This window comes from Egretta garzetta, unplaced genomic scaffold (assembly GCF_000687185.1).
Source record: "Egretta garzetta isolate BGI_Z169 unplaced genomic scaffold, ASM68718v1 scaffold16, whole genome shotgun sequence".
NCBI classification, from domain to species: Eukaryota; Metazoa; Chordata; class Aves; order Pelecaniformes; family Ardeidae; genus Egretta; species Egretta garzetta.
This window is the reverse complement of record NW_009260022.1, coordinates 1,851,467-1,875,903: the sequence shown is the minus strand read 5'-3', so window position 1 is coordinate 1,875,903 and position 24,437 is coordinate 1,851,467. Positions and strand designations below refer to the sequence as shown.

The 24,437-nt window shown below is 36.8% G+C and overlaps 1 protein-coding gene across 1 annotated transcript; it reads left to right on the top strand.

Annotated features, from left to right (window-relative positions):
- The first annotated feature begins 9,118 nt into the window (after nt 1-9,118).
- GALNT3 (polypeptide N-acetylgalactosaminyltransferase 3) lies at nt 9,119-20,090 on the top strand. The gene is made up of 10 exons (XM_035896225.1): nt 9,119-9,630; nt 10,891-11,063; nt 12,285-12,434; nt 12,689-12,923; nt 13,712-13,829; nt 14,211-14,411; nt 15,512-15,643; nt 16,566-16,667; nt 19,392-19,471; nt 19,961-20,090. Exons 1-10 carry the CDS (start codon nt 9,119-9,121, stop codon nt 20,088-20,090), a joined length of 1,833 nt encoding a protein of 610 aa, XP_035752118.1.
- Nucleotides 20,091-24,437: the final 4,347 nt, after the last annotated feature.

Here is a 24,437-nt window from a genome sequence, read left to right as displayed (position 1 = left end):
GGACGCTCCTCCACGCGTGCTCCCCCCCAGCCGCACACCTTCCCACGCGCACACGTCCCGTGCACCGTCCCCCCAAATCCCACCAACGCAGCCAGCCCCGGGGGCCCTCCGCGGGGCGGGGGACAGCCCAGCCCTGCCTGCCCCGCGCTGGGCAAACGTGAAGCGGGGGGAGGAGGCTGCGGCTGCGGAGAAGGGCGCTGCTGCCTGGCATCTGGGCAAACAGGTCTCCGGGAAGTGCTGGCCACCAGCCGGATGCACTGTCCAAACCGAAGTGTTGGCTGAGAGAGGTGTCTCCTGCCACGGACCGATCCCGCCCAAGTATTTGCCCACAGTACCGCATTGATTTGATGACAGCAGGGCGATGGCTGCTTTGTGTACGTTGCTGGCTTCCTCGGGTATGGTTCGTCCTATGTGAAGTGCTTCTAAGTTACTAGACTGGCTCTGTTCTCCGGCGGTTTGTTAAGTCTTGCTTCTACACAGCAGGCGATGGTACTTAAAAGTATTTTCTTGGCTCTGGAGAACTGACAGGAAAAATGAATTGCAACATAGATAACCTTAGTTTAATGGATTATTTTTTTTTCAACTTTGTGTAAAATATGCTCGTATAAGGAAGCATTTGTTTATAAATGTTTTTATTGGTTAAGTGAAAAAATCTTACTGGAAATAGGAATTTTATGTATGCAACTCAGTAGCGTTTTACGTGTTAGTCTTATGTTACAAAGCAACATCTTTTGTTGAAAGAATTATAAATTATATTGCTCTATTCAGTCTTGACTAAAGCTAGTGCCATGCTGCTGAGCCAAGCAACAGGGTTAAAGACAGAACAGCTAAACTATGGCTTTTGGTTTCTTTTTTTAACTAGGTTTGCTCAGAGGCCTGGTCAGTTTGGCATCTGCTACTGTCATCTTAAGGCTTCTCAATAACATAGCAAAGTAAAAATTAAGTTAGTTACAGAGAGCCCAAATTACTGTTTTTGTTGCAGTGTGGGAAGGAGCAGAAGACCAGTTTTCCTCCTCCTCGTAACCGCTATTGCCATTTAACTTTGCCCCTTTTTGGGGGTGAGGCAGTATCAGTGGCAGCCTGGATATCTTGACTTCTGTCAAAATAGGAACAAGATATAATTGCCCTCTCTGTGACGTTTCCCCTAAGTCTGCGGTTCTAGGCGACAAACTGCTTTGCATAAATGTGTTCCCTGGTCTTTCTGTTCCAAGACCTGAGATCTAGTGCAGGGCTTCCCCTTTCTTTGGAATCAATGTAGAGAATCATGTTCATAACGTGAATTGCTGATCAGGTGCCTGCCAGCACTCATGAGTTTCTCCTCATAATCTGCTCATTTCTGTGTCTGTCTTCTAGAAGATCTGAAAGTGCCTCAAGTTTCTAGACCACTTGTGTAAAGCACAATTTTATTCTCTTGCTGTCTTACTATTGTCTGATTTTTCCTAAGATCCGCTGATACCATGTGCCATAGGAAATAGTTCTGCTTACAAACAGAGAAATTATGTCACAAAACTACTGACAGTGACTTAGTAATTAATTTCTGTAGTCAAATGAGTGTCTGTTTTTAGATAAGATTATTCAGCAGTGAAATGTAGCTGGAAAAGAACCAGTCAAGTGGAGAGAGGAGGAAAGCTAAGGCACCTTTGGGAGATTCCGACAAAGATTAGTTTAGCAGTCACTGACCCAATAAACCTCACTAAATCTCAGAAAAATCCATGAGGATACTTGCTTTGCTTCACACTCATCATTTAAACAATTTAAAAGTTTAAGGTCAATTAGGGTGTAAAACTGTGATTTCAAGCCCTGCACTTAATACTCAGATGCTTTTGTTATCTTAGAAATATTGCTACAATATTTCTAATACAATACAAGGAAGACAAACCAAAAAATAGTTCCCTTGGTTATGATCCAGAGCTTATTTTCTGGTGCTTAAGTGAAAACCAAAGACTAATCCTTCTAAGTTAAACCAGCACTTTACAGCTGCTATGGTGCTCGCTTGTCATCATGGCATTTTTTAGGGACAGTCTAAAATGATTTTAACAGAGGCCCAAACCAATCTGGCCTAGAAAAAAAGAAAGCTGCAGAGTTGAGTGAAATTTAAATTTGAGTTCAGTGCATATGTATAGTCCCAGGACTCTAAAAATAAGCCATATTTTTTTATATAATACATGGTTACTGTATACTTTTAATACACTATCTATTGTCACAGGGAACTATCTATCTCTGCCTATCATGCACAGTGCTTTGCTGTAGAAAAATAGTAGTAGTGCTCATTTTGAAAGAGTTTTTGGAAGCACTTCCACTAGAATATATAGAAAGAGGGTGGGTTTTTTTGTTGTTGTCTTTATTTTTTTAATCGCAAAGAAACTGCTGAAGAACATCGTTTACAAAGTTGTATTACAGCTAGGTGTTCTGGGCTGCTGTTGCTCTGAATTTCTTCAAGCCTATTGTGTTATCACCCAGTTACAGCTTCTGATTTTTCTGTAATAATCACTGGGGCAGATTACGTCCAGTCTTTGCTAGAATAATCTGCGCCTTTAATGTGTCTAAAACTAAGACTCAGGAACTGAATACATTTGGTATTCCTCTTACAACTTGCTTTTTTTCAGGAGTAGAACCACATTTCCACTGGCTGAGCTTCAAAGAATGTACCCAGAGGAATAGTATCTGGGGTTTGTTAACCTGTGTTTCTTTTAGGTACATGTGCCCTATCTAGGAGAGTATTGAGTAGGAATTCTTAGTGGAACAGATAGGCAAGTATCTTCTGTTGCAAGTGTAGAGATAGAAACTGGCTAGCTGATTCTGTTTCTCCTTTTCAGATGAAGCCTTAATCTTTAATTTCTGTACATTTAATGTTGTAATTTGTTCCTTTATTTAAGCCAAGGGCTAATATTCCTGTAAACGGCAGCATAATTTGGTAAACTTAGGCAACTGTTTTCATTTTCCCCAAGTTCTGAAGTGCTTTTGAATGTTCTTGGTTTTGTGGAGAGTCTTTGTGTTCCATATTCAGCTAAACCTGTATGAAAGGTTCACTCCAAATTGGTATTTCTTAGTCTGTCAAAAGAGGTGGTAATGCAAGTCGATGTTCTTCTGGGATGTACTTCTAGGAAGTGGAAATGGGTTTAGTCGGGTAGAAAAAGCTCTATTTCCATGGTGGTGAAAGACTAAAATATCACTCACCAAAACGATTATTTCAGTAGCTAACATTTTATTAGCATCTACTCTGGTATTTGTGCAAAGAAAAAAAGCCCTGTCTAGAATTTTAGATTCAGAAACGCCAGTGGTGAAAGTAGCACTTCTTACAGGTAAAGTATCACAATGTATTTAATCATGTGTCTTTGGCAGACATTTGCTAATTTGGAAAGAAGAGTTGATCATGAGTGTCAGGTCTTCTTTTTCTAAAGAATTTGTTCAGTGTTTCTATTCACACACCCACTTTCTGATTAAGGGAACATTAAGGTCTTGATGAAGGGATTGTATACTTAGATAACAAGAAAAAATAGATAAGCTTTTTAATGAGACTGTGATTCGGGAGTTAAAGAAGTTAGATTAAGGGTGGAGCAAGGTTGTGTAGTTAAATAGTTGTGATTAGAATAATTCGTAAGGTTACTTTTTTCCTGTTGTTTTTTTCTTAAGTATTTTTTATTTAGAATTTTAGGGTTTATTTTATTTTATTTTATTTTTGTTTTCATGTTCCATAAGCAACATTCTCTGGAAACATTATAGCCTTGTTTATCATTCAGATAAAAGAAAAGTTGATTATAGAACAGTTTTATTTAAAAATCTGAGGTCAACTATACTGTTGATACTGATCCCAAGAAATTTCTCCTACTGGCATGGTCTGGAAAAAATTCTGCTGATTTGGGTTATCTTGACATTTTAATTTTTTTTTTTTTTTAAAAAAGTGTTGTTCAGACCAAGCTAACAAAAAGTTGGAGTTGTCTACATGTTGGCTACTGTAGTAAGACTTTCTTGTAAGCCAGAGTTTTTACAGACAGTCTGACATCAGAGTTAGTGGGTGGCATAATGTAACATAGACTGTGTATTGAATTCACACGCTACCCATGTGATGTGGTTTGAAGTAGTGCGGCAGCTGCTTTTTGGCACTTTCTAGAAGACTCGTAGTATATATTCGTTTTCTGGTTATTTTCTTCTTAAAACAAAGTAAAATCCCTAAAATCCAACTTCTGATGTTTAGGGCTAATTATTTCAAAGTGCTGTAAGAATCCAGGCTACTATTAGTGTAAAATAACACTAATGAATGGAACAGTCACCTCAGGGAGTTTAATCATCCCACATACTTCTTCAGCATGTCCTGGAGGATGGAACAGTGGCTTGGTCTGTGCTTACTGACATTGCTATGCCATAAAAATGTGTGAGGCATTTGTGGGGAATAAAGATTGTATTTCTGACTACAAAATCATCCTGGTAAAAACCCTAAGGAAGATACAGCTTTCATGACAAAAGTTCTTTGGACAATGTAGTCTGTGTTCTGGAAACTGCCACTATTTTGTGCAACAAAAGAGCTCTTCTCTTACTGTAAGCAATATCCCTATAAGATACTTTGTCAATAAAACTACATTCAGCATTTGTCTATATTAAAGAGTTTGCTGTATGTTTGTGGCAAACGAGCGTGTGTTTGTTCACTGCACTTCTGCTGCAAATACTACCCCAAGGCTATCACTTGATCCTTTCTTTAAAAAAGAAACATCACTTGCCCTTATTTCTGCGCACAGCATGTTGCCGTGTATGCTACTGGAGAGTACTAACCCACACTGGGAGGGTTAAGTTGCATTGCACTGCTTGCGCAACCCACTTAACCCAGGTGAGTTGTCTTTTCATTTCTAGGGACAGACACATTTCACGTGTGTGTTATGGCAGCCTACTATAGCTAGACCTGAGCAGCCAAGACAGCTGTATCCAATTCAAGGCAGTAAGTTGTCAAAGAGAACTCAAAGTGTATGCAGATAAAAGTGAATATAGTTACACAGGAAACCGAATGCTGAATAAATTGCTGTACATTCTTGGTTGCTCATTAGGTCTGCTTATTATAGTCTTTAATGCCTTATTTGTCTGAAGACAGATGTATGCAAAACACAGGTAGTGCAAGATATATTCTGAATGGATTTTAGATTTGGTTATTTTGATTTACAGATGTCTTGACTATTGCGGTGTGTTGATCATGAGTATTCTAAGGATCTGTATATGCTCAATTTGTGCAGGAAATAATCTCAAATATAAATAACAGTAATTTAGTTTAAGTTTTTGCTTAAATGTACATATGTACCTTTGATGTTTTGTGACAAATAGGTTAGTGTGCCAGCATCAAAGCCAGCAGCAGCAAAAGTCTGAAGTATATGCTAAACATATATGGAAGAAGTATCTGGTACTTTCTAGTCCATTTCTCCTTTTTGTTGCTGGAGACAATGAAGCCAAAGTTCATAGAGTAAACATAAAACTAGAAAAAAAAATTATGATGTAGTGAGCTTAGCATAAGTAAATGTTGCTGTGTTAATTGATATGCTGAAGATGGACAATAGAAATCTGACAACTGCAACTTTTAACTCTCTAAAGTAATTGTTAAATTAAAAGATTTCTCTGGTACTAAGGCAGATAACAGACATGTAGCCATACCATGTAATTTTTCTACTCTTTCCGAGTAGTCTCATGCTAGCTCATTAACACAGAAAGAGACAGTTGTAAATATTTGGCTCAAATTCTGATTAAATTCTTAAATTTAAGCATAATTTCAGTGTTAAACAGTCAATGTTGTTACACTGAATTAACTTCTCACCTCTCTTTCCATGACATATCTTATACCATCATGTGCTTAACCTTTCTCTTGTCATGGACAAATTTAAGTCTTTTTACCAAGAGGAAGAGGCCTAGAGGAAGTTGGAGAACTTTGTTGCTTGTTTAGTGATATAAAAGAAATTTGAGAGCAACAATGTTTGGAAACAAATCAACCAGCCAACCAGTGCTAATGCCCCCCTCCTAAGGTGTTTGCCTGATTGACTGTGCCTAATGACTGCTTGTGAGATAAAGAAGTTGCCAGACCTCTCTTATAATACTAAGTACCTCAAATGTAAAATAAAAAGTGTTTTTTTTTTTCTGTTTGAGGAAGATATATTGCTTATTGATTCCTAAGCTTTAAGATTTACTAATATCATATGTGCTTGTGCATGTGCACTGGGAAACAGTAATGTGATTTTCTTTTTTATAGTGCTATGAAAACATTCCTGGTTAACAGGTTGCAGCGGCTGTAGACTCAGGCAGAGCCCTTGCAGATTTAGCAGTGGTAGTTTTACAAGTTACAGTCTTCTTGCTGGGTGCTGATCTGTTTATATGCTTAGTGTTTTACATTGTATATTGCATTTACATGGCAAAGTTGGGAGGTGGGGGTGACTGCAGGGGTGGCCTTTGTGAGAAGAAACCAGGGGCTGTTCCCATGCTGGACACAGCCAGTTCCATCCAGCTCTAAAATGGACCCACTGCTGGCCAAAGCTGAGCCACCCAGTGTAGCAGGTGGTGCCTCTGTATTAACGTATTTAAGAAAGGGTGAAAAATGCTGCACAGCAGCTGTGAGAGAGAGGAGTGAGAAAAATGTGAGAGAAACAACCCTGCAGACACCAAGGTCAGTGAAGAAGGAGGGGAAGAGGTGTTCCAGGCACTGGAGCAGATACTCCCCTGCAGCCCATGGAGAAGACTATGGTGAAGCCGGTTGTCCTGCTGCAGCACACGGAGAAGGCCATGGTGATTAAGGTATTTCTCTGCAGCCCACAGAGGACATGCCAGAGCAGATATCCACACTGCAGCCCTTGCAGGACCCCATGCCGGAGCTGGTAGATATGCCCTGAAGGAAGCTGCAGCCCATGGAGAGCCCATGCAGGAGCAAGATTCTGTCAGGAACTGTGACCCGGGGATAACCCATGTTGGAGCAGTTTTTGCTGAAGTACTGTACCCTGCGGAGAGGACCTGTGTAGGAGCAGGGGAAAAGTGTGCAGATGAAGGAGCAGCAGAGATGGAGTGTTATGAGTTGACCACAATCCTCATTCTCCATGCCCTCTACACCACTTGGGAGAACAGATACAGTAGAGTTGGGAATGAAGGAGTGAAGTTGAGCCTGGGGAGGTGGTTTTAATTTTGTCTTTGTCTCTCACCATCCTACTCTGTTTTTAATTGGCAATAAATTAAATTCATCATCCTCGAGCCTGTTTTCCCCATGACAGTAATTGGTAAGTGATCACACTGTCCTTATCTTGACCCCTGTGCTTTTCCATCTTATTTTCTCCCTGCTGTTGTGTTGAGAGGCAGTGAGCGAGTGGCTGGGTGGGTGTCTGGCAGCCAGCCAAGATCAACCTACCAGGCGTTGTGAGAAAACAAAGCATTTTTTAATCCAGCAGTTTGGTAAATTGACTGCAATACTTTCACCAGGAAAGAACGTTTTTATTCTTAGTCTTGCAGTGTATAAGCACCTGTGTTGTAGTACAAATGTTTCAGCACTAAAGAAAAATGGGAAAATAATGTGTGAGACAGAAGTGGACTGGATTTTTTTTAATGGGTTTTCTTGGAAATTTTGTGAGCCTTGTGAAGCACGTTTTTGGTACCTTTTAGCATCTGTATGGCAATGCTGTAATGAGCTTTCCTTCTGCATTCTTCTAACAGTAGCTCTATGGTAAAACTACTGTGGTTTTGAATGTATGAGTTATTAAAAAAAGCTGTCATAAGCTTTGAAATATATTATGATGTGAACAATTCTGGATGCTTAACTTATCCTGCAAATTCTTGAAGGAAACCAGGTGAGGTTTTTTTCTGTTTTCTAAGTTATATTAAAAAGTTGTATTATTTATATTTATATTATTGTTATACTAAAAAGTTATATCTTTTCCTGAGTATATGTTATTCCAGTTAAGAAATGCAGAATCTATTTGTATATCAAAGAATGAAGTAGAAAAGTAGATTTTTGCAATTCTGTAGTCAGTAGTTAGCAAGTGGGAATTGACTGTGGCTTTTATCTAGATGCTGCTTATTTCTTTTCTCAGTTCACATACATGCAACGTACACAAATATAAAGCTGTGTTTTGAATTCAGGCTGGTTGCTATATTTCCCCTTCTTGTAAACTGCCAATTTTGCAGAGAGAATTTAATTCAAATCACTTGGATTCTGGTAGTCCTCAAATGTTTTTCATAGTTCCCCATCTTTGAAAGCCACTGAATAATTGCTTGTCTGTGAAAAAAATAGTGGCAGAGTTCCTGAAAGAAGAGAGCTCTTTGACATGTTCTCTTGATGAGTTGCAGCAGCGCATGCCAGAAAGTGCAGTACAAGTGAGTGAAAAAATATACAGAATGATTACTTGATCCTCAGGCTAAATTAACCTACTCCAAATTACCTGTATTAAATCTGCATTGAACATGTATACTAGATAACGAAATTAATCTAAAAATTTCCCACTTGGAAGTCTGATTACTTAAGTCTAATCTTGAAATGGAAGGGGTTTTTTAATTATTGGCAATTTCCAAATTGTTGAAATAAGTTGAGAAGTCCTTCCTGTCTTCATAGTTTGCTTTTTATGTGGATCTTTCTTACACACAATTTCAACTTACTGTATTGTTTCCAACTGTTTTCCTTCTATCTCATCATTGAACTAAAATTCCCTGCTTCTAGAAGACTTAAAACAAGACTTTCCACTAATTTTAAACAACTTAATTTTCAAGATTTGGAAGAAAATGAATGTGAAGTAGTAGCATTGTGTAGAAATAGTGTTTTATTCTTAGTGGTATGCCTGCTTTCTGGTTCTTCTATTTGAAGAGTATTAAAAAAACCAAACCAAAAAAACCCCACAAAACCCCACGAAAAACCAGGGAAAGTGCATCTTGGGTATCTTATAGATAGGTTTGACCTATCTTTAAGTGATGGACACATAATGTTTGACAGTTGGGAGTTGTGAATTAATTCTTGCCTACTATTTCTTGTGGTTTTATGTTGTTGAATATACTAAATGTCTAAGTTTATACTTTTTGTTTTAATTTACAGGTTTTATAATTTCAAGAAATGCTGTGACCTATTTGAAGAACATCATTCACAGAAACTTTGGTCTTGTGATAAATTTTTAAAACTAAAATGGCTTTGAAAAAAACACCTAAACTATTCAAGAAATTATTTTTTCACTGGAAACTTTGGAAATGTAGCATTATTCTGTTTGTCTTTTTGGTTTTTTTATTTTTATTACAACGAGAAGTCAGTGTTCAAGATTTTAAAGATGAAGCAGGGATTGAGCCAGTTGTTGGAAAGAAAAGTCATGTGTTAGGTCTCATGTTAAATGCTATGAACAACATCAAAGGTGCAAAGCCAAAAATGCAGATAAAAGCACCTGTTAGGCAAACTAAGATTCCTGGAGAGAGACACTGTTTGCCAGGACACTATACTGCAGTGGAATTAAAACCCTTTCTGGATCGACCCCTTCAAGATCCTAATGCTCCTGGAGCTTCTGGTAAAGCATTTAAAACCATCAACTTAAATTCAGAAGAACAGAAAGAAAAACAGCGTGGAGAAGAAAAACACTGTTTTAATGCATTTGCAAGTGATAGGATTTCTTTACACCGCGATCTTGGACCAGACACTCGACCTCCTGAGTATGTTGAAATGTGTATGTCCTGGTAATTGAACAACTTGTTGGAAATGCAGACTGCAAAGTGATTTGAGTTCAGCATTAGGCGATAGTTTAGGAAAGTCTCCTAGCTATAATGACTGTCTGTGCATAATGATCCATAGTGCCAAAGCCAAGAATGTTTAGAAAGGCTCGCTTCTTTCATGGTTTTGAATTCAAAGTAACTATATTTAAATGAGGTTTTCTGCTTTTGCCTTTAAGCTACAATTTCTGAGTGACTTTCTGGAAGCCTGCTAAGTTTTACTTAGAAGAAAACTAAAATTTTTTAGTATTTAGTGTTAATAACACAACCAGCATAAATTAATAAATTAGGATTTGTAAACTGTTGGACAATGGAACATCTCAGCAATATTGAAACATTTTATTAACAAAGACTGTAGGACTTGGGTAGAGCGGGGTTTGGTTATGAGCAGTCTCTGTCAGTGTCAGATTATATGGTCTTGGCCGTCTCTGTCAGAAGTGACTAACCTTACCGAGCGGCTGCTGGTGGTATGAATATCATGTTACATGTGGTGCAGCTCACAGTAACCTTTGCTACAGCACAACTGGTGAGTTTTCGCCTGTGTATTTTGTGAGGCAATGGCTGTGATAATTACCCTGGGGAGTCTTCCAGTCTCTAAAGTTGACAGGCAATAAACAGTAAGTGTGCAGCTTGTGAATACAAAAGTGTTGTCTTGTCATCTTGACTTGCAATTGGATTTAAAGTTTTGTTCAGGATATAGCAATCTTGAAAAACTGTGGGTTTAAAATTATTTCCCTTGAATGGGATATGCTGCCCTAAGAAGTATATGGTATTTCTAAAACATTTTGAAGTTCTGAATTAGATCTGTTCTGTTTTTCCTTGCAGACTCTGCATTCTTCTACTAAATATTCTTCTTTGTATTTTTGGGTTTCAGCAGTAATGGTGACTTAAAGTCTGATTTTGCAGCTGAGTATCTGCTGCTGTCAACAGAATAACATATTTTTTTCTGAAGAAGACCTGGGTGCTGTATGACATACACTCAGATGTTTGTGAGACAGAAGCAGAACTGAGTCAGTTGTTCAAGTGGAATTCTTATTCACTGTATTTTTTAAAAAAATATTGCTTCTTGGATAGAAAGTGTAGCTGAAATGTTTAGTGTCCATACTTATAAAGCTTTGTACTAGAAAGAGAAGGGTTTCTTTTAAGAGTTTGAGTCAAAACTTTTTGTCCATGTTGTAACGCTTGACACTTTCTAACCTGCAGATGTATTGAACAAAAGTTTAAGCGTTGCCCGCCATTGCCAACCACAAGTATTATAATAGTTTTTCATAATGAAGCATGGTCCACTCTGCTCAGAACTGTTCACAGCGTCATGTATACATCCCCTGCCATACTGCTAAAGGAGATTATTTTGGTGGATGATGCCAGTGTAGATGGTAAGAATTCTTTATATTTTCTATTTATTTGTTTTATTTTTTAAGACATGTTAGGATTGCAGATAAATTGGTTAAAAGGGGATCGCCCTTTACCACAGTTAACATGTATAAGGGTATTCTAACTGGTTTTGTCCATTCTTTTTCTATAAAATATAGAATAGTTCTCCCCCATCTTATTGTCACAAGGTAGTCAAATACGAAATTCTTGTCTCCTACAAGGTTTTTAAAGCCCATTTCTGGTTATTCTAATTCTAGCGCTGCTTAAACTGCCTAACTGTTTGCATGACAAGTAGCTCTGTAATTTGTGCTTCAAACCAATTACGGTTTATAGAACAAAGTATCCAAGTATAAATTGGCCAATGCTTGTAGCAATTTGCATTTTATCATAGTGATTGTCTTTATGCAAATTAATTTCATTAAAATGAAGGGCGATGCCTTTCCTATAAAGAAACATTGTTTAGTGGAAAAATAATCTTCAGCACTCAAGCTGACTGCCAAAAATAATGGAATGTATACCAAGTGTAATCACAAATGCAAGTTCAAAAGCTTTATGTGCTTAACTTTAGATGAACATGCCTATACATACATGCTTAATGTATTTACACTTTTTGCAAGTCTGTATTTAGCATAGTGAGACTTGGATGTGAAGTATGTTCAATAGTACAGTTTAATACTAAGGACGGGCAGAGGAAGGAAGATGATGTGGGATGTTTAATGAGGGATGTGGGGTTGTTTCTCAAATTGGCACATTTAAAGAGTGTTTTGTATAGCTTCTGTTGCTGTTGTAAATATTATAGCCTTTGAAAAATGTGTGTAAAATGGGCCGTCATTAAGAAAAAATGTGCATGTTCTGCAGATAACTTGAGTAAGTAGGTACATGATCCGTGTGCTTTGAAAATGGATTTTGAATTGGTACTCAAACTGTTAACACTGCAGAAGAGGTGTACTAGCATATGCCCTTTCTCTTTTAGAATATTTTTAGTGTTCCATCCCCTGTTCTCTGACAGTCACATCTTCCTATGCCCCCATCCCCAACAAAACTCAGCCCCTAAAAATAACGTTCAACAGTCAGGAAACAGTCAGGAATTGTCTACTGTTTTAATGTTGAGGTCATTCCTGGGATTAGTGTGAATTGTTTATCCTGTTAGTTTAATACAGTAAAATTTTAGGCAGTGGCATGTATATACACTGAATATCCTGAAACTGATTTCTCTTTTCTAGAATACTTGCGTGATAAACTAGATGAATATGTGAAACAATTTCAAATAGTTAAAGTAGTCCGTCAAAAGGAAAGAAAAGGTCTAATCACTGCACGGTTGTTGGGAGCTTCAGTAGCAACAGGAGAGGCCCTTACCTTTCTGGATGCTCATTGTAAGTGTAACCTGTAACTATGCCAGGTGTGGTCTGTAACTGTTTTCTTTGATTTAACATTGCAGATTTTTTATAAATCATGAACTTTAGCAGTGTATCATCTTTCCTATTGCTATTTCATATTATTAAAAGTATATTTAGCAATGCTATTTAAAAGCAGTGCCTATTGGCTTGCTGTGGGCACGTTAAAATATTCCTTGTGTATTACTTCATAGCCATGTAAAATTCAGTGCTTGTTCCCATTTTCTCCATAGGTGAATGCTTTTATGGCTGGCTAGAGCCGTTGTTGGCAAGAATAGCTGAGAACCCTGTTGCTGTTGTAAGCCCTGATATTGCTTCTATAGATCTCAATACTTTTGAATTCAGTAAACCATCTCCTTACGGGCATAGCCACAACAGAGGAAATTTTGATTGGAGTTTGTCATTTGGATGGGAGTCTCTTCCTAAACATGAAAATAAAAGAAGAAAAGATGAAACCTATCCAATTAGGTAAACATAATTTGAATTATATTTTAAATCCTTCAGTTATCATGTTTTTTTGTTATGAACAGCAGTTTGTAAATGAACTAGTTCTTCAGATGAGCATGATCAGAACTCTTAGCATCTTAGATAGGTTTTGTAATACTTTCTTTAAGACCCACATTGTAAATTTTAAAGCTTTCATATCAATATAGCCTCCTTAAGATGATAATTGCTCTGCATTAACTTTTTTCGACATACACTAGGAACGTAATAAGCAATTTCTATATATTCTTTTTTTGTCAGGAGGGAGGGAGGTGAGGAGGTTTATAAACAGTTCCTTTTCAGAGACGGTATCACAGATTCTGGCTCCTCATTCATCATCCTTGAAAGGATGATGACAAAGGTTCAGAGCACCAAAATACTAGACTGTTACATTGGTGCATTTGATGATAATTGTATGTGCTTTGGCTTCAGACAGGTTAATCATCTGGAGGAGTAATAACTTTGCTTGATATCCTCCATACAGGGAAAATGTGTTATTTTTCCTGATGCTGTCTTTTAAACCAGCAGTCATTAGTCTAAACCAGTGGTTAATAAATGAAAATAAAACTGTCAAATGAGACTCAATGTGGGCAGATTTAATTGCTTTTGAAGTATTATCTATGCCAGGAAAAATGTATCAATGTAATGAAACACTGACAAATGCATGGAAACTTCCTAGAACAGTTATACCATGTTTTTACATCTATTTTTTTTTTAAAAAAAACCCTACCTATTTGAATCCTGTCTTCCTCAGTGAATTTCTCATTTTGCAGAACACCTACTTTTGCTGGAGGTCTCTTTTCAATATCAAAAGACTACTTTGAACACATTGGAAGCTATGATGAAGAAATGGAAATATGGGGAGGTGAAAATATAGAAATGTCTTTCAGAGTAAGTTTAGCTACTTAATTAGGAGTGGTCTCTATACCAGCAGTGTACAGGATTCTTGAGGAAAAATTAGTATTAGATCTTGACTTCTTTGCTGAATCAGCCAACTAGTACATGGGAAATGAATTACTGATGACCTGTGAAATAAAATACAAACACACTCACTGAACTGATTTTTATTTTTTTTTAAATATTTTAGGGTTGATAGCTGAAATGTGTATTTTCAGGGTTTATCTGATTAGGAAGTTCATTTATAGTATGCCTGATACATGCACTCTTGCTAGTGGTTTGGATTTTTTTCTGGTGAACAATAACATTGCTGATTTTTTTTCCCCCCCCTTAATTCTAATTGAAGTGCACTTACACAAAAAATGTTATTATTAGGTATGGCAATGTGGTGGACAGTTGGAGATCATGCCTTGCTCTGTTGTTGGCCATGTCTTTCGCAGCAAGAGTCCCCATACTTTCCCAAAAGGTACTCAAGTGATCACACGTAATCAAGTCCGCCTTGCAGAAGTCTGGATGGATGAATACAAAGAAATATTTTACCGAAGAAACACAGAGGCAGCAAAAATTGTGAAACAAGTAGGTGGTGGTGGTGGTATTAGAAATGACACTTGCTGCGTTGAAAGTTTTGGTGAGCAAAAGTTATTTATTGACGAAGTACATAAGGATTCTAGATATTTTAATGAAAAGACAGAGTTCAGTTTGCTTAATGCTGTGGCCTCAACAAACATGAAAAACTTAAAGTTTTTGGGTGGTGATCGTGTTCGTTTTGTGTAGTGGGTTTTTTTGGTTGGTAGGATTTTTTCATACATTTTCTAAAATCCTGGGTTATTTGCATTGAACAGCTACCGGAACTACCAGAAGAGCATGAGAAAAGCTACTGAGCATAGAAAATGCAAACTAACTTGGAGTGAGAAATGTAATATCTCATTAGTCTCAATTTGCTTAGTATTTTTAGTTTAAAAGTAGGTTTTATTGTTCTTTAGCTTCAGAATAAAGCTTATTCAGTGATATGTATCCATCTTGTCTCTATATGCTTAAAAACTTAAGTTAAATTCAGGGAGTTGCTGGTTTATTTATTTTTGTAAGTTTTCTGGAACTTTGGTCTTTCACCAGCTGGAATCTAGAGTTTTCTTCGAGAAGCTATTTTTTTTCTCACTTTGTATGATAAATTTTTGAGAATATTCTATCACTAATAGCATTAGATTTCCTAAGCATGTTTAGCAGCTAGACAGCTGAACTTTGTCTGGAAGATTCTGCATTGTACTGATTATTATGCTAATTATTTAATTAATCCAATTCATTATTTCAGCTCACTCTTTTTAGTGAGATCAGTTAGCTTTATAGCTGTCAGCCATATGGACTTGTTTGTACTTTCCCACTTCATGGCACTGTGTTAAAACCCTCTTGGGACTAAGGACACTTCTATTCTTTTCATGTTGCAATGTATTTTTCTTGCATGTGCTTTGAAATGCTGCATGCAGGGTGTCAGTGCTGTTATGATCCTGAAAAACAAACAGCAGTAACTGTATTAAAAACAAGAAAATAATCAACGAATGAGGCTTAAAACTCATTTAATGGTACAATACAGAATATCATAGATTTGTATGTCCAAAACTGATATTAGTAACGTTACTATATTTCTCTTCCATCCTTCCTTACTTCCCTTCCTCTAACAGAAAACATTTGGAGACATCTCAAAAAGACTTGATTTAAGGCAGCGTCTGCAATGTAAAAACTTCACCTGGTATCTCAGTAATGTTTATCCAGAAGCATATGTTCCAGACCTGAATCCTTTGTTTTCTGGATATGTAAGTTTAATTATTTTCTATAGTCTTCCATAATCCAGGAAGTTTGCTAATCTTTTCTGCTACCTTAGCCATAGTGTTTACATTTCAGCTATCAATTGTTCTGGGGTTTTCTGCCACTACTCTGGGCAAAGAATCTCTTCTGCATACCTTGCTATTTGAATATTTTATAGCTTTGTCAATGGTGATGTGAAATTTAAGCAAAGCTTAACAATGAACAGTAGCCTTGCTTAATGGGATCTTGCAGCCTGATAAGATAAGCAACATTCTGCCCATCACTAACAGTTAAAATGACACAAAAGTATTAAGCCAGTGGTAAGAGATTTCCTGAATTATCAAGGTAAATTTGGCTCTATATAGTAAGTCTGAGAGAATTTTTAGTTCTTGTTAATGTGGAAAACTGGACGGCTGTTTGCTTCTCAGAGTTAGGTTTATGATGAGGAAAATGTGTGTTTACAGTGATACATAAATTTTTTTAAAGACTATTGCATTGCCTCTGCCAAATAACTTCTTAGACATTGCACTGCTAAACCCAACAAAATATTAAACAACTATTAATTCTTAGCTTGAGGTGAATGTGAACGTTTAGCAATGCTTAGCACTTCCCCTTCCTCCAATTTTGAGTATTTTATGTGTATCTATTAAAATTGTAATTGAATAACAGTAACCTTGTGTACCAACAGCCTAATAATTCACAGTGTGTGGCTGTGGATAACCATAATATAGTTACTAGGCTTTTGGTTAGAAAAGATTAACTCTGAGACACCAGGATTTTAAATTTGAGCATAGCAGAAAGTAAAAGATTAACTAACAGCTGTAATTGTTGCTAAGCCAGAGGTCTTTTATGCAAGTGAGACAGTTTAATTTTTTGTCATCCCCACTGAGCTCCTTTCTTTATTTTTTTCTGATAACACCCTTTCTTTAGTTAAAAAACATAGGTAACCGCATGTGCCTGGATGTTGGTGAAAATAACCATGGTGGCAAACCATTGATTATGTATTCTTGTCATGGACTTGGAGGAAATCAGGTAAAATATTTGATACCTGATTTTTATGATCTGTTCAGCTGTAACTTTACCGTATTAAAGCTTTTAATTAATTTTGGAGAAATTGACTCATTTTTAATATGCTTTTTTCTCTTTCTTCCCCTCCCCCGAGAGTTAACTCCTATATACATATATTGTTCAAGGAGAATTTCATACTGTTCTTCATGTTGTGTCCCACATCTAACATTTTATGTTCAGCATACAGATTCAGATTTTAACATAATTTTACTGCTTCAGTTCATCTCTCCTTTCTGTGCAAAACATTTTCATCCTACCCTTAATACTTTCTTGTAAATGTTTTCTTCTTAATTCTTCCTTTCCTTATGCTTCCTCCTATTGCTTCTTTCTCTGCCACCAGGACACGCACTGTCAAGGAAGATGTTGGTGGAAATCCAGCCAATGGGAGACCAAGTGGCCAGGCCTGAGCCACCTTCCCTATCATGCTTACAGCCTCATAGTGTGAGGTCAAAGTGGTCTATCCTGTACTGGCTAATGCAAGTGAATAATATGATTGAATTTGTCCAAGAAGAGCTCTCTCTGATGCATAGCTCTTGGAGGCAGCAATGGTGCTCTGTTTATTCTATAGTATGACTTGCAATAGATTGTCAGATACTGAATTCTTCAGGCACTACTGTAACACTAATAAAAGTAACATCTCCTTCCCTGCCCAGAAATGAACACTTCTCTGTTGCCTTAAAGAGTTATTTGGGGAATAAAGTTTGTTAACTGTAGATCCTTAATAACTAAAGGTTAACAAAGGTTTAAAAGTTTTTGTTGGTATATAGTTGCAACTTTTTTTTTTAATAAAATCTTCAATCTTCAAAGCCATCCATTGATGATACTGTGAAAACTCGGACACATGATCCTCGTTAGTTGATGCTTTCCTAATCAATTTTTGTGGGAGATGGAATACTGTCTAGATTAACAGCTGCCCTGTTAACGTTAGCTTTTTACAGTGTTGAATTTTTTCTTTTAGTCTGTTGTAGATTAATACTATATTAGCCTTTTCTTATTGTCACAGTCATTAATGCGGGAACACTGTACCGAGACGTTGTATTAAGAGGTCTGCTGTATGCTTCTATTGTCATCTCTCTCTAAATTGTCTTGGACTGTACTAAAACTCTATGCTTTCAAGTGTTGTGGTTTTTGTTTTTCCTCCTGCCACAAAATAAGAGTCTGAATCCATTTAAATGCCAGCCTTCAGAGAATTTTAATACAGGTTGTGCTGGTAATGCTCAAGAGGTGTGCGTATTTGCTTACTTAAACTTTCTCATTAAAATACTCTATTTTCAGTTGTATTATGTTTTTTACCAGATTTAGCAGTGTAGGCTGATTTTTTCCATGATACCTGTCTTCTTCATCCATATATTTGAGATAGGAGAAGGGAGTGGAAGAGATTGTGGAAGTGGAAGAGTTTTCAGAGTTGTACATCAATTGTTTATCATCCTTCCTTTTAGAATATTCTGGGGCTGGGAAAATGTCCATCGCAATAGCATCTCAATATCCAAAATTAATGAATTTTTAAACCTAGCTTTCAAGTTGTATTTTTAGGGCTCGCAGAGATTTTGGAGTTCAAAAGATAAATCAGAACAGATTAAGTCAGATTAACAGATTTATATTAAATTATTATGTCTGAGAGCTAAGTGGTTAAGCAGGTCACTCCTATCAGTACCTGTTTCAGGGAGTAATGTTGGGCACAGAGACTTGAAAGTGAGATGCCTGTTAATCCCTCTGTGCTATTCCCGTTGATGCCAAGGCAGTGAGGAGGCGGAAGCTGACCAACTGGGCAGATAGTTGAAAGCTACAGGGAGCTAACTGAGCCTGGTCTTAATAGTCAGAGGAAAGATATGGTGAAGAAGGCTGACATTTGAAGCCAAGAAACAGTGGTAATGGGATGTAATGATAGGAACTCTGCTGTTTAATGAGGGAGAAAAGGAAGAGACCAGGATGGTAGGGTAGGACGAGACTTACAAAAGGACAGCTTGTGTCTGTAACTGTTAGAATTAAATCCCTATTAAGATCTGATTTATAGCCTAGGATTCCTGAGCCTTAAGAGTATTCTGCTGTCAGGAAATAATGGTAAAATTCCCTCACAAAATAAATGCTTATATTACTTTTCTAATTGATAGCTTGAGAGAACATAACAGCATCGTATTGTTAGTGTTTATTGTTTAGATAAAACAGCAAAAGCTGACATAGGGCAATTGGTATTGTTCCATGTGACAAATTTTTGGGTTTGCTTGCTAAGAAAAAACAAAATCCAGCAACAAAAATCGAATACAAATCTTTAAATGTAAGCCATGCCAAAATTTAAGTTATTCATGCACCTAGCTCTTCAAAGTTTGTCTCTTTGAATTATTTATGATTCCTGGGGGAACAAGCAATGAGGTCTTGCATCATAATGCATATGCACTGTCATTTGCAATTTTTACATTTAAGTACTTCTGAATTTATTTCATTGCATTAGTATTGAAAATGCTTTTAATTTTGTAAACGCTTTTAAAGTGTGTATGCTAAAAATCAGAAAAACTATTCTCTAATCTCAAATTGTGGAATAACAAAAGAGGGGTTAATTTAGTTTAATACTCTTGTTTGTATTTATTTACTGAAATTTTAAAAAATTATTTAAATAGTACTTTGAATATTCTGCACACCGTGAAATTCGACATAACATTCAGAAGGAGCTTTGTCTGCATGCTTCTAAAGGACCCGTGCAGCTTCGCGAATGTAACTACAAAGGCCAGAAAACCTTTGCCATTGGAGAAGAGCAATGGCTGCATCAAAAGGTATTTAGACTGCGCAGTGAAATGGCATCTTATCAGTTATCTTTTATATGAGTTAGTTTTTAATTTCCAATAAAAGAGAAAACCCCAGTGAAACACAGCTCCGAAGCCAAAAAGGAGTAAGTTTATTTCTGGGAGGAAAATGTAGATCATTTCAGCTTTTCAGTTACCAGATCAAAACTTGATGATTTCACTATTTTAAATGTGAAGTAGAAATGTCACTTACAAAACCAGTTGATAGCTTTTAGTGTGTGTGTCTGAGCATCCACCTGGAAGTCAATCCAAATTTTCTGTATCTTTAAAAATATTTTTTAAATTCCTAACAAAACAAGTTGGCACTTGCATACTACTCATAGCCCCTCTCTGCACTACCTGTATGGCCTTACTCTTTTTAACAGCAATGAACTTGGGGGAAAAAATGAAGAGTGGGGGGAAATAGCATGCTCATTATTTGTTCACTTTCTTTTTTTCCCTCCTTTTTGCCCACTTTAGGATCAAACTCTGTACAATGCAGCACTACATATGTGCCTTACAGGAAACGGAGAACATCCAAGTTTGGCATCCTGTAATCCATCAGACACCTTCCAGAAGTGGATTTTCGGCCAGAACACTTAAGATTTGATATTTGTAGGCCAGGAGCGTTTTATTAAAAGAAAAGATCCATTCTAAATTGTGATCATATATGTATACTGCATTTTTAAGTGATGCATACTTTAAATGCAAAATGTCTAAACAGTTTCTTTTCCCTCTTATTTAAGTCGGATATAAAATGTGTCATCAGATTCCCTAGGAATCTGTTATACCAAAGATGACTGAGGTCCCAATTAAGAAAAATGTTTACAATATTTCTATGGTAAGACTTTATATGTTGACCACTGATTCAAGGATTCTATAGTCCTCTTTCACCTTGGGGACTGTATGTATATTGTTTTTCCACGTATTGTAAGTACTTCTGAAGAAGACTGGTTTTCTCTGTAGAGTTTAGAGAAATTATTGTATACTGTCTAAAATCCAAGATGCTTTATATGTATATTTTTATGCTCAATTGGTTGACTTTATTTTTTTTAATCATTTATTTTACTCACTGAACCTTTTTCAATGTTTTTTAAGTTCCCTCACTTGAAAAATTAAATATTTGATCTTCAGGTTAAAGCCAAATAGGCTACCACACTGTGCTCAGCTTTTAGCAAGTCATTTCTTCTTTTGTAGAAGAAAAAGAAGTGATTCTTGCTGAAATATGTCTTTGTGATTATTTTAATGGAGAATCTGCTTATTCTGATATTAATCTCCTTTTATTTAGCCAAAAATTTTTGTATGGGTTTTTATATTTCATTAACTTTAAAACTTATCACAAAGTTATATTGTAATAGATTTCTGAGCTGCTTAACATTAACACACTTTTTTCAGCATTTTGTTCATTATTGCTTTTAAATTACGTTATCTACTAAACCCACTTTTTTCCTACCTTTTAGTGATTTATGCAGTTTTTACCTAACAGGTTCCTAATGTTATCTGTACATAATTTCTTGTGCAAACACTTGCATGTTGTTTTTTTTTCTTGTTGTTGCTATTTCCCCTTTTACAAAGGACTGACCTGTTTTATCAGTCCAAGCAAGACCTTGGCCTTCCTAATGATTCTGCTAGCTCTCTTAATGAAATATTGCATTCTTGTAAGCATCCACAAGTGTACTTCAATAGATCATGTAGCGATGACTTCATAAATAGCCTTCCTTTGATTAACTATTTAAAACTATATGTCATAGAATCATAGTATGGTTTGGGTTGGAAGGGACCTTTAAAGGTCATCTAGTCCAGCACCCTCTGCAGTGAGCAGGGACATCTTCAACTGGATCAGGTTGCTCAGAGCCCCGTCCAACCTGACCTTGAATGTTTCCAGGGGTGGGGCATCTACCACCTCTCTGGGCAACCTGTTCCAGTGTTTCACCACCCTCATCGTAAAAAACTTCTTCCTTGAATCTAGTCTAAATCTACCCACTTTTAGTTTAAAACCAGTACGCCTTGTCCTGTTGCAACAGGCCCTACAAAAAAGTCTGTCCCCATCTTTCTTATAAGCCCCTTTAAGTGTTGAAAGGCCCCGCAATAAGGTCTCTGCAGAGCCTTCTCTTCCTCAGGCTGAACAACCCCAACTCTCTCAGCTTGTCCTCATACAGGAGGTGTTCCATCTCTCTGATCATTTTTGTGGCCCTCCTCTGGACCTGCTCCAACATGTCTTTCCTGTGCTGAGACTCCAGAGCTGGATGCAGTATTCCAGGTGGGATCTCACCAGAGTGGAGTAGAGGGGCAGAATCACCTCCCTCGACCTGCTGGCCATGCTGCTTTTGATGCAGCCCAGGATACAGTTGGCTTTTTCTTCATTTATTTTACTGGATGCACAGTTTTTAAACACCCTCCAGTTAGTCTTCCATTGCAATCACCAATCATGCCCATTTTCTGACTGTGATTATTTCAGGCCTTCTTTAATGAAGGTAGCTCTTCTGCATAAGAAATGTCCTCTTTAGGAACAGAGATGTACACTTACTTGAAAATGTCTACTTCAGTGTGTGAATGTGAGATTAATGACCATCCCACCCTTAAAGCATCTAAGGTCACATAAAATTGCACTTTTATCAGATAAACTCTATTTCATAATAAAATTTTGTATGCTGACTTGGAGAAGACTTAATTAGTTTATCCAAAATATGGTGGTTTCAAAATAACCTTAAATTTACATGTGTTATGATATGGGAGAAAAATGGCTATGAAATTAAAATAATAAATTTCTAGGAAGGGAAGAAGCAGCAGAATAAAGACAAGGAAAAGACTTACTGTTGTCTAGAAGTGCCAGTGTTGTTACTAAGTAGAAATGCGAAACCTCAAAGGTAAAATGTACTTAGATTTTGCAGCTTGTCGGAAGAATTGTGTTGGACATCTATAGTATCTATTCAAATGGAATAAAATAGGAGGTGTAATAGCAACCAGCTTAATAATGAACTCTTTAATGATCTGAATTTGAAGCAAGGTGCACATAACAGTTGAAAGTTGAGCAATAAGATCAGGCCTCCTAGTTAGATGCATCTAGTAACAGTACTTTAGGAAATGCTTAGTATTTCCTTTAAGTACTGTACTCATATGATGAAGGGGATTAAGGAAAAAGTCATGGCTGCCAAAAGGAAAGAAAATTCAAATTTTTAAAGTGAAGACAAAGAAAAATATTTGGCTGCATGATCAAACATAAAAGCTGAGAATAAATCTGAAGAGGTGGATATTAAAGGTTGAATAGGACAAAATACACTGGTATTAAATTTGTCCTTTTGTCCTGGTAAATAAATAATATCATTACAGATAAATGCTAATTTATCTATAGAGATGGATGGATGGATGAGTGATGTGGGGTTTTTTATTTCTAATTGGGGGAGGGAGCCTGTCTGTGGTTAATTTAACAGTATCTGACTAATGAGTTCAGCTTCTGAAGAAAAGCAAGAAGAAATCCTTTCAATAGTTCTAAGTTATCTAAAAGACAAGAAGTGAATAAGCAAGACCAGCAAGAATTTGTCAGAAGCATTAACTTAAGCTTATTTATTTTTCTGGCTTGGTAATCATGCCTTTGAGTCATGTCTTGGCTTTTGGTGATATCTGCGAGAATATCCTATGAAGTTAAACCTGTATGACTTAAAATAACTTGCTACAGTGTGGACATAAATTGTAGAAAAGACTGTATGGGGAAGGGTTATTAATCCTGCTGTGGAACTGGAAGGCTGTATCAAATGGCATTGCACCAAGATCTGCCTGTGCCCTCTGATAAATATTTCTGTGATTTCCATAATGGAACGCAACGTATTCTTACTACTTTCTCAGATCAAACCAATATTGGAAGGGTAAGAAATGCTCTTGACAAACTGGAGGAGTTGAGGAAAAATAGGATGCAGGTCAGTAAGAAAGTTGTTCAACAAGCATGAATAGAGGATGGGAGACTACATAGATAGCAGCTGTGCTGTGCTGTTGACTTCCAGAAATGAAATGGAAACCGCGTGTTCAAGGAGCCTGTCCTAGAAGAAAAGGTATTTAGCATAACTGTTTAAAAGGACTTGAGTTCTTTTTGTTCCTAGTTCATGTTATATAGCGAATGCATTATATTATTTTCGATACCACTAAAGGATAATTTCTTCATGCAACCTGTTTCTCTTACAAACTTGTTGGATTGGAATTTGCATATATGAAACATGATTTATCTACTCCTCACCAGTTTTTATTTTTAGAGGTAACATTCAGAACTGGCATAGAATTTAAATTGCGAGGAAACAAGGGTTCTGTTGCACTTGCAGGTAGGAATCTCTTAATGAGCAGTTCAGTGCTAGAGGAGCTCCACTCTGTCTTTTTTGTTTTGCTAGTTGCTAATCCAAGACCATATTATAGCAGATACAGCAATATATGTACTTGTCACTCTGTTTTCTGTGAAGATTAGGTATAGCAGGTCACCTAGGTATTATATTTTGTGTTCAGTTCTAGCTGTGGAAGGGGAAAATGTATTCTGTGATTTAAAATTCTTTAGTATTTTCCTTGCATTTTTGGGGATGGCTTTTCTTTTCTAACATAGGTCAATAGTCCAAAATTCATAAGACACTTGAACATAGGCTTTTTAATGATCGTTACTATTGGAAACACTCTAATTTTTTAATATATTTACTATCTGTTCTTTAAACTATGAGTGACATTTTAGTCTGTATTTGTGCAGAACTTAGTACAACAGCAATTCAGTCTTACTTGGACTCCCTACTACCTGCCAGAAAAGAGGGAAGCAGATCTATAAACAGGAAGACTTTAAGTGACTTTTTGTTCTGTTCTGTTCAAAGATCTGAAATTAACGTCTGTGTCTACCTTGAGTATTGCACATCCAAATATGCATATATTTCTGTGTGTATACATAGATAGGTATCCTACAATTTTAGAAGAGCAATAGGACATCTGTAAA

Coding starts and splice junctions, on each gene's coding strand:
- GALNT3 (XM_035896225.1), top strand. CDS start 9,119: ATGGCTTTGAAAAAAACACCTAAACTATTCAAGAAATTATTTTTTCAC. Junction 11,064..12,284: donor GGATGATGCCAGTGTAGATG/GTAAGAATTCTT, acceptor TCTCTTTTCTAG/AATACTTGCGTGATAAACTA. Junction 15,644..16,565: donor ATCCTTTGTTTTCTGGATAT/GTAAGTTTAATT, acceptor CCCTTTCTTTAG/TTAAAAAACATAGGTAACCG.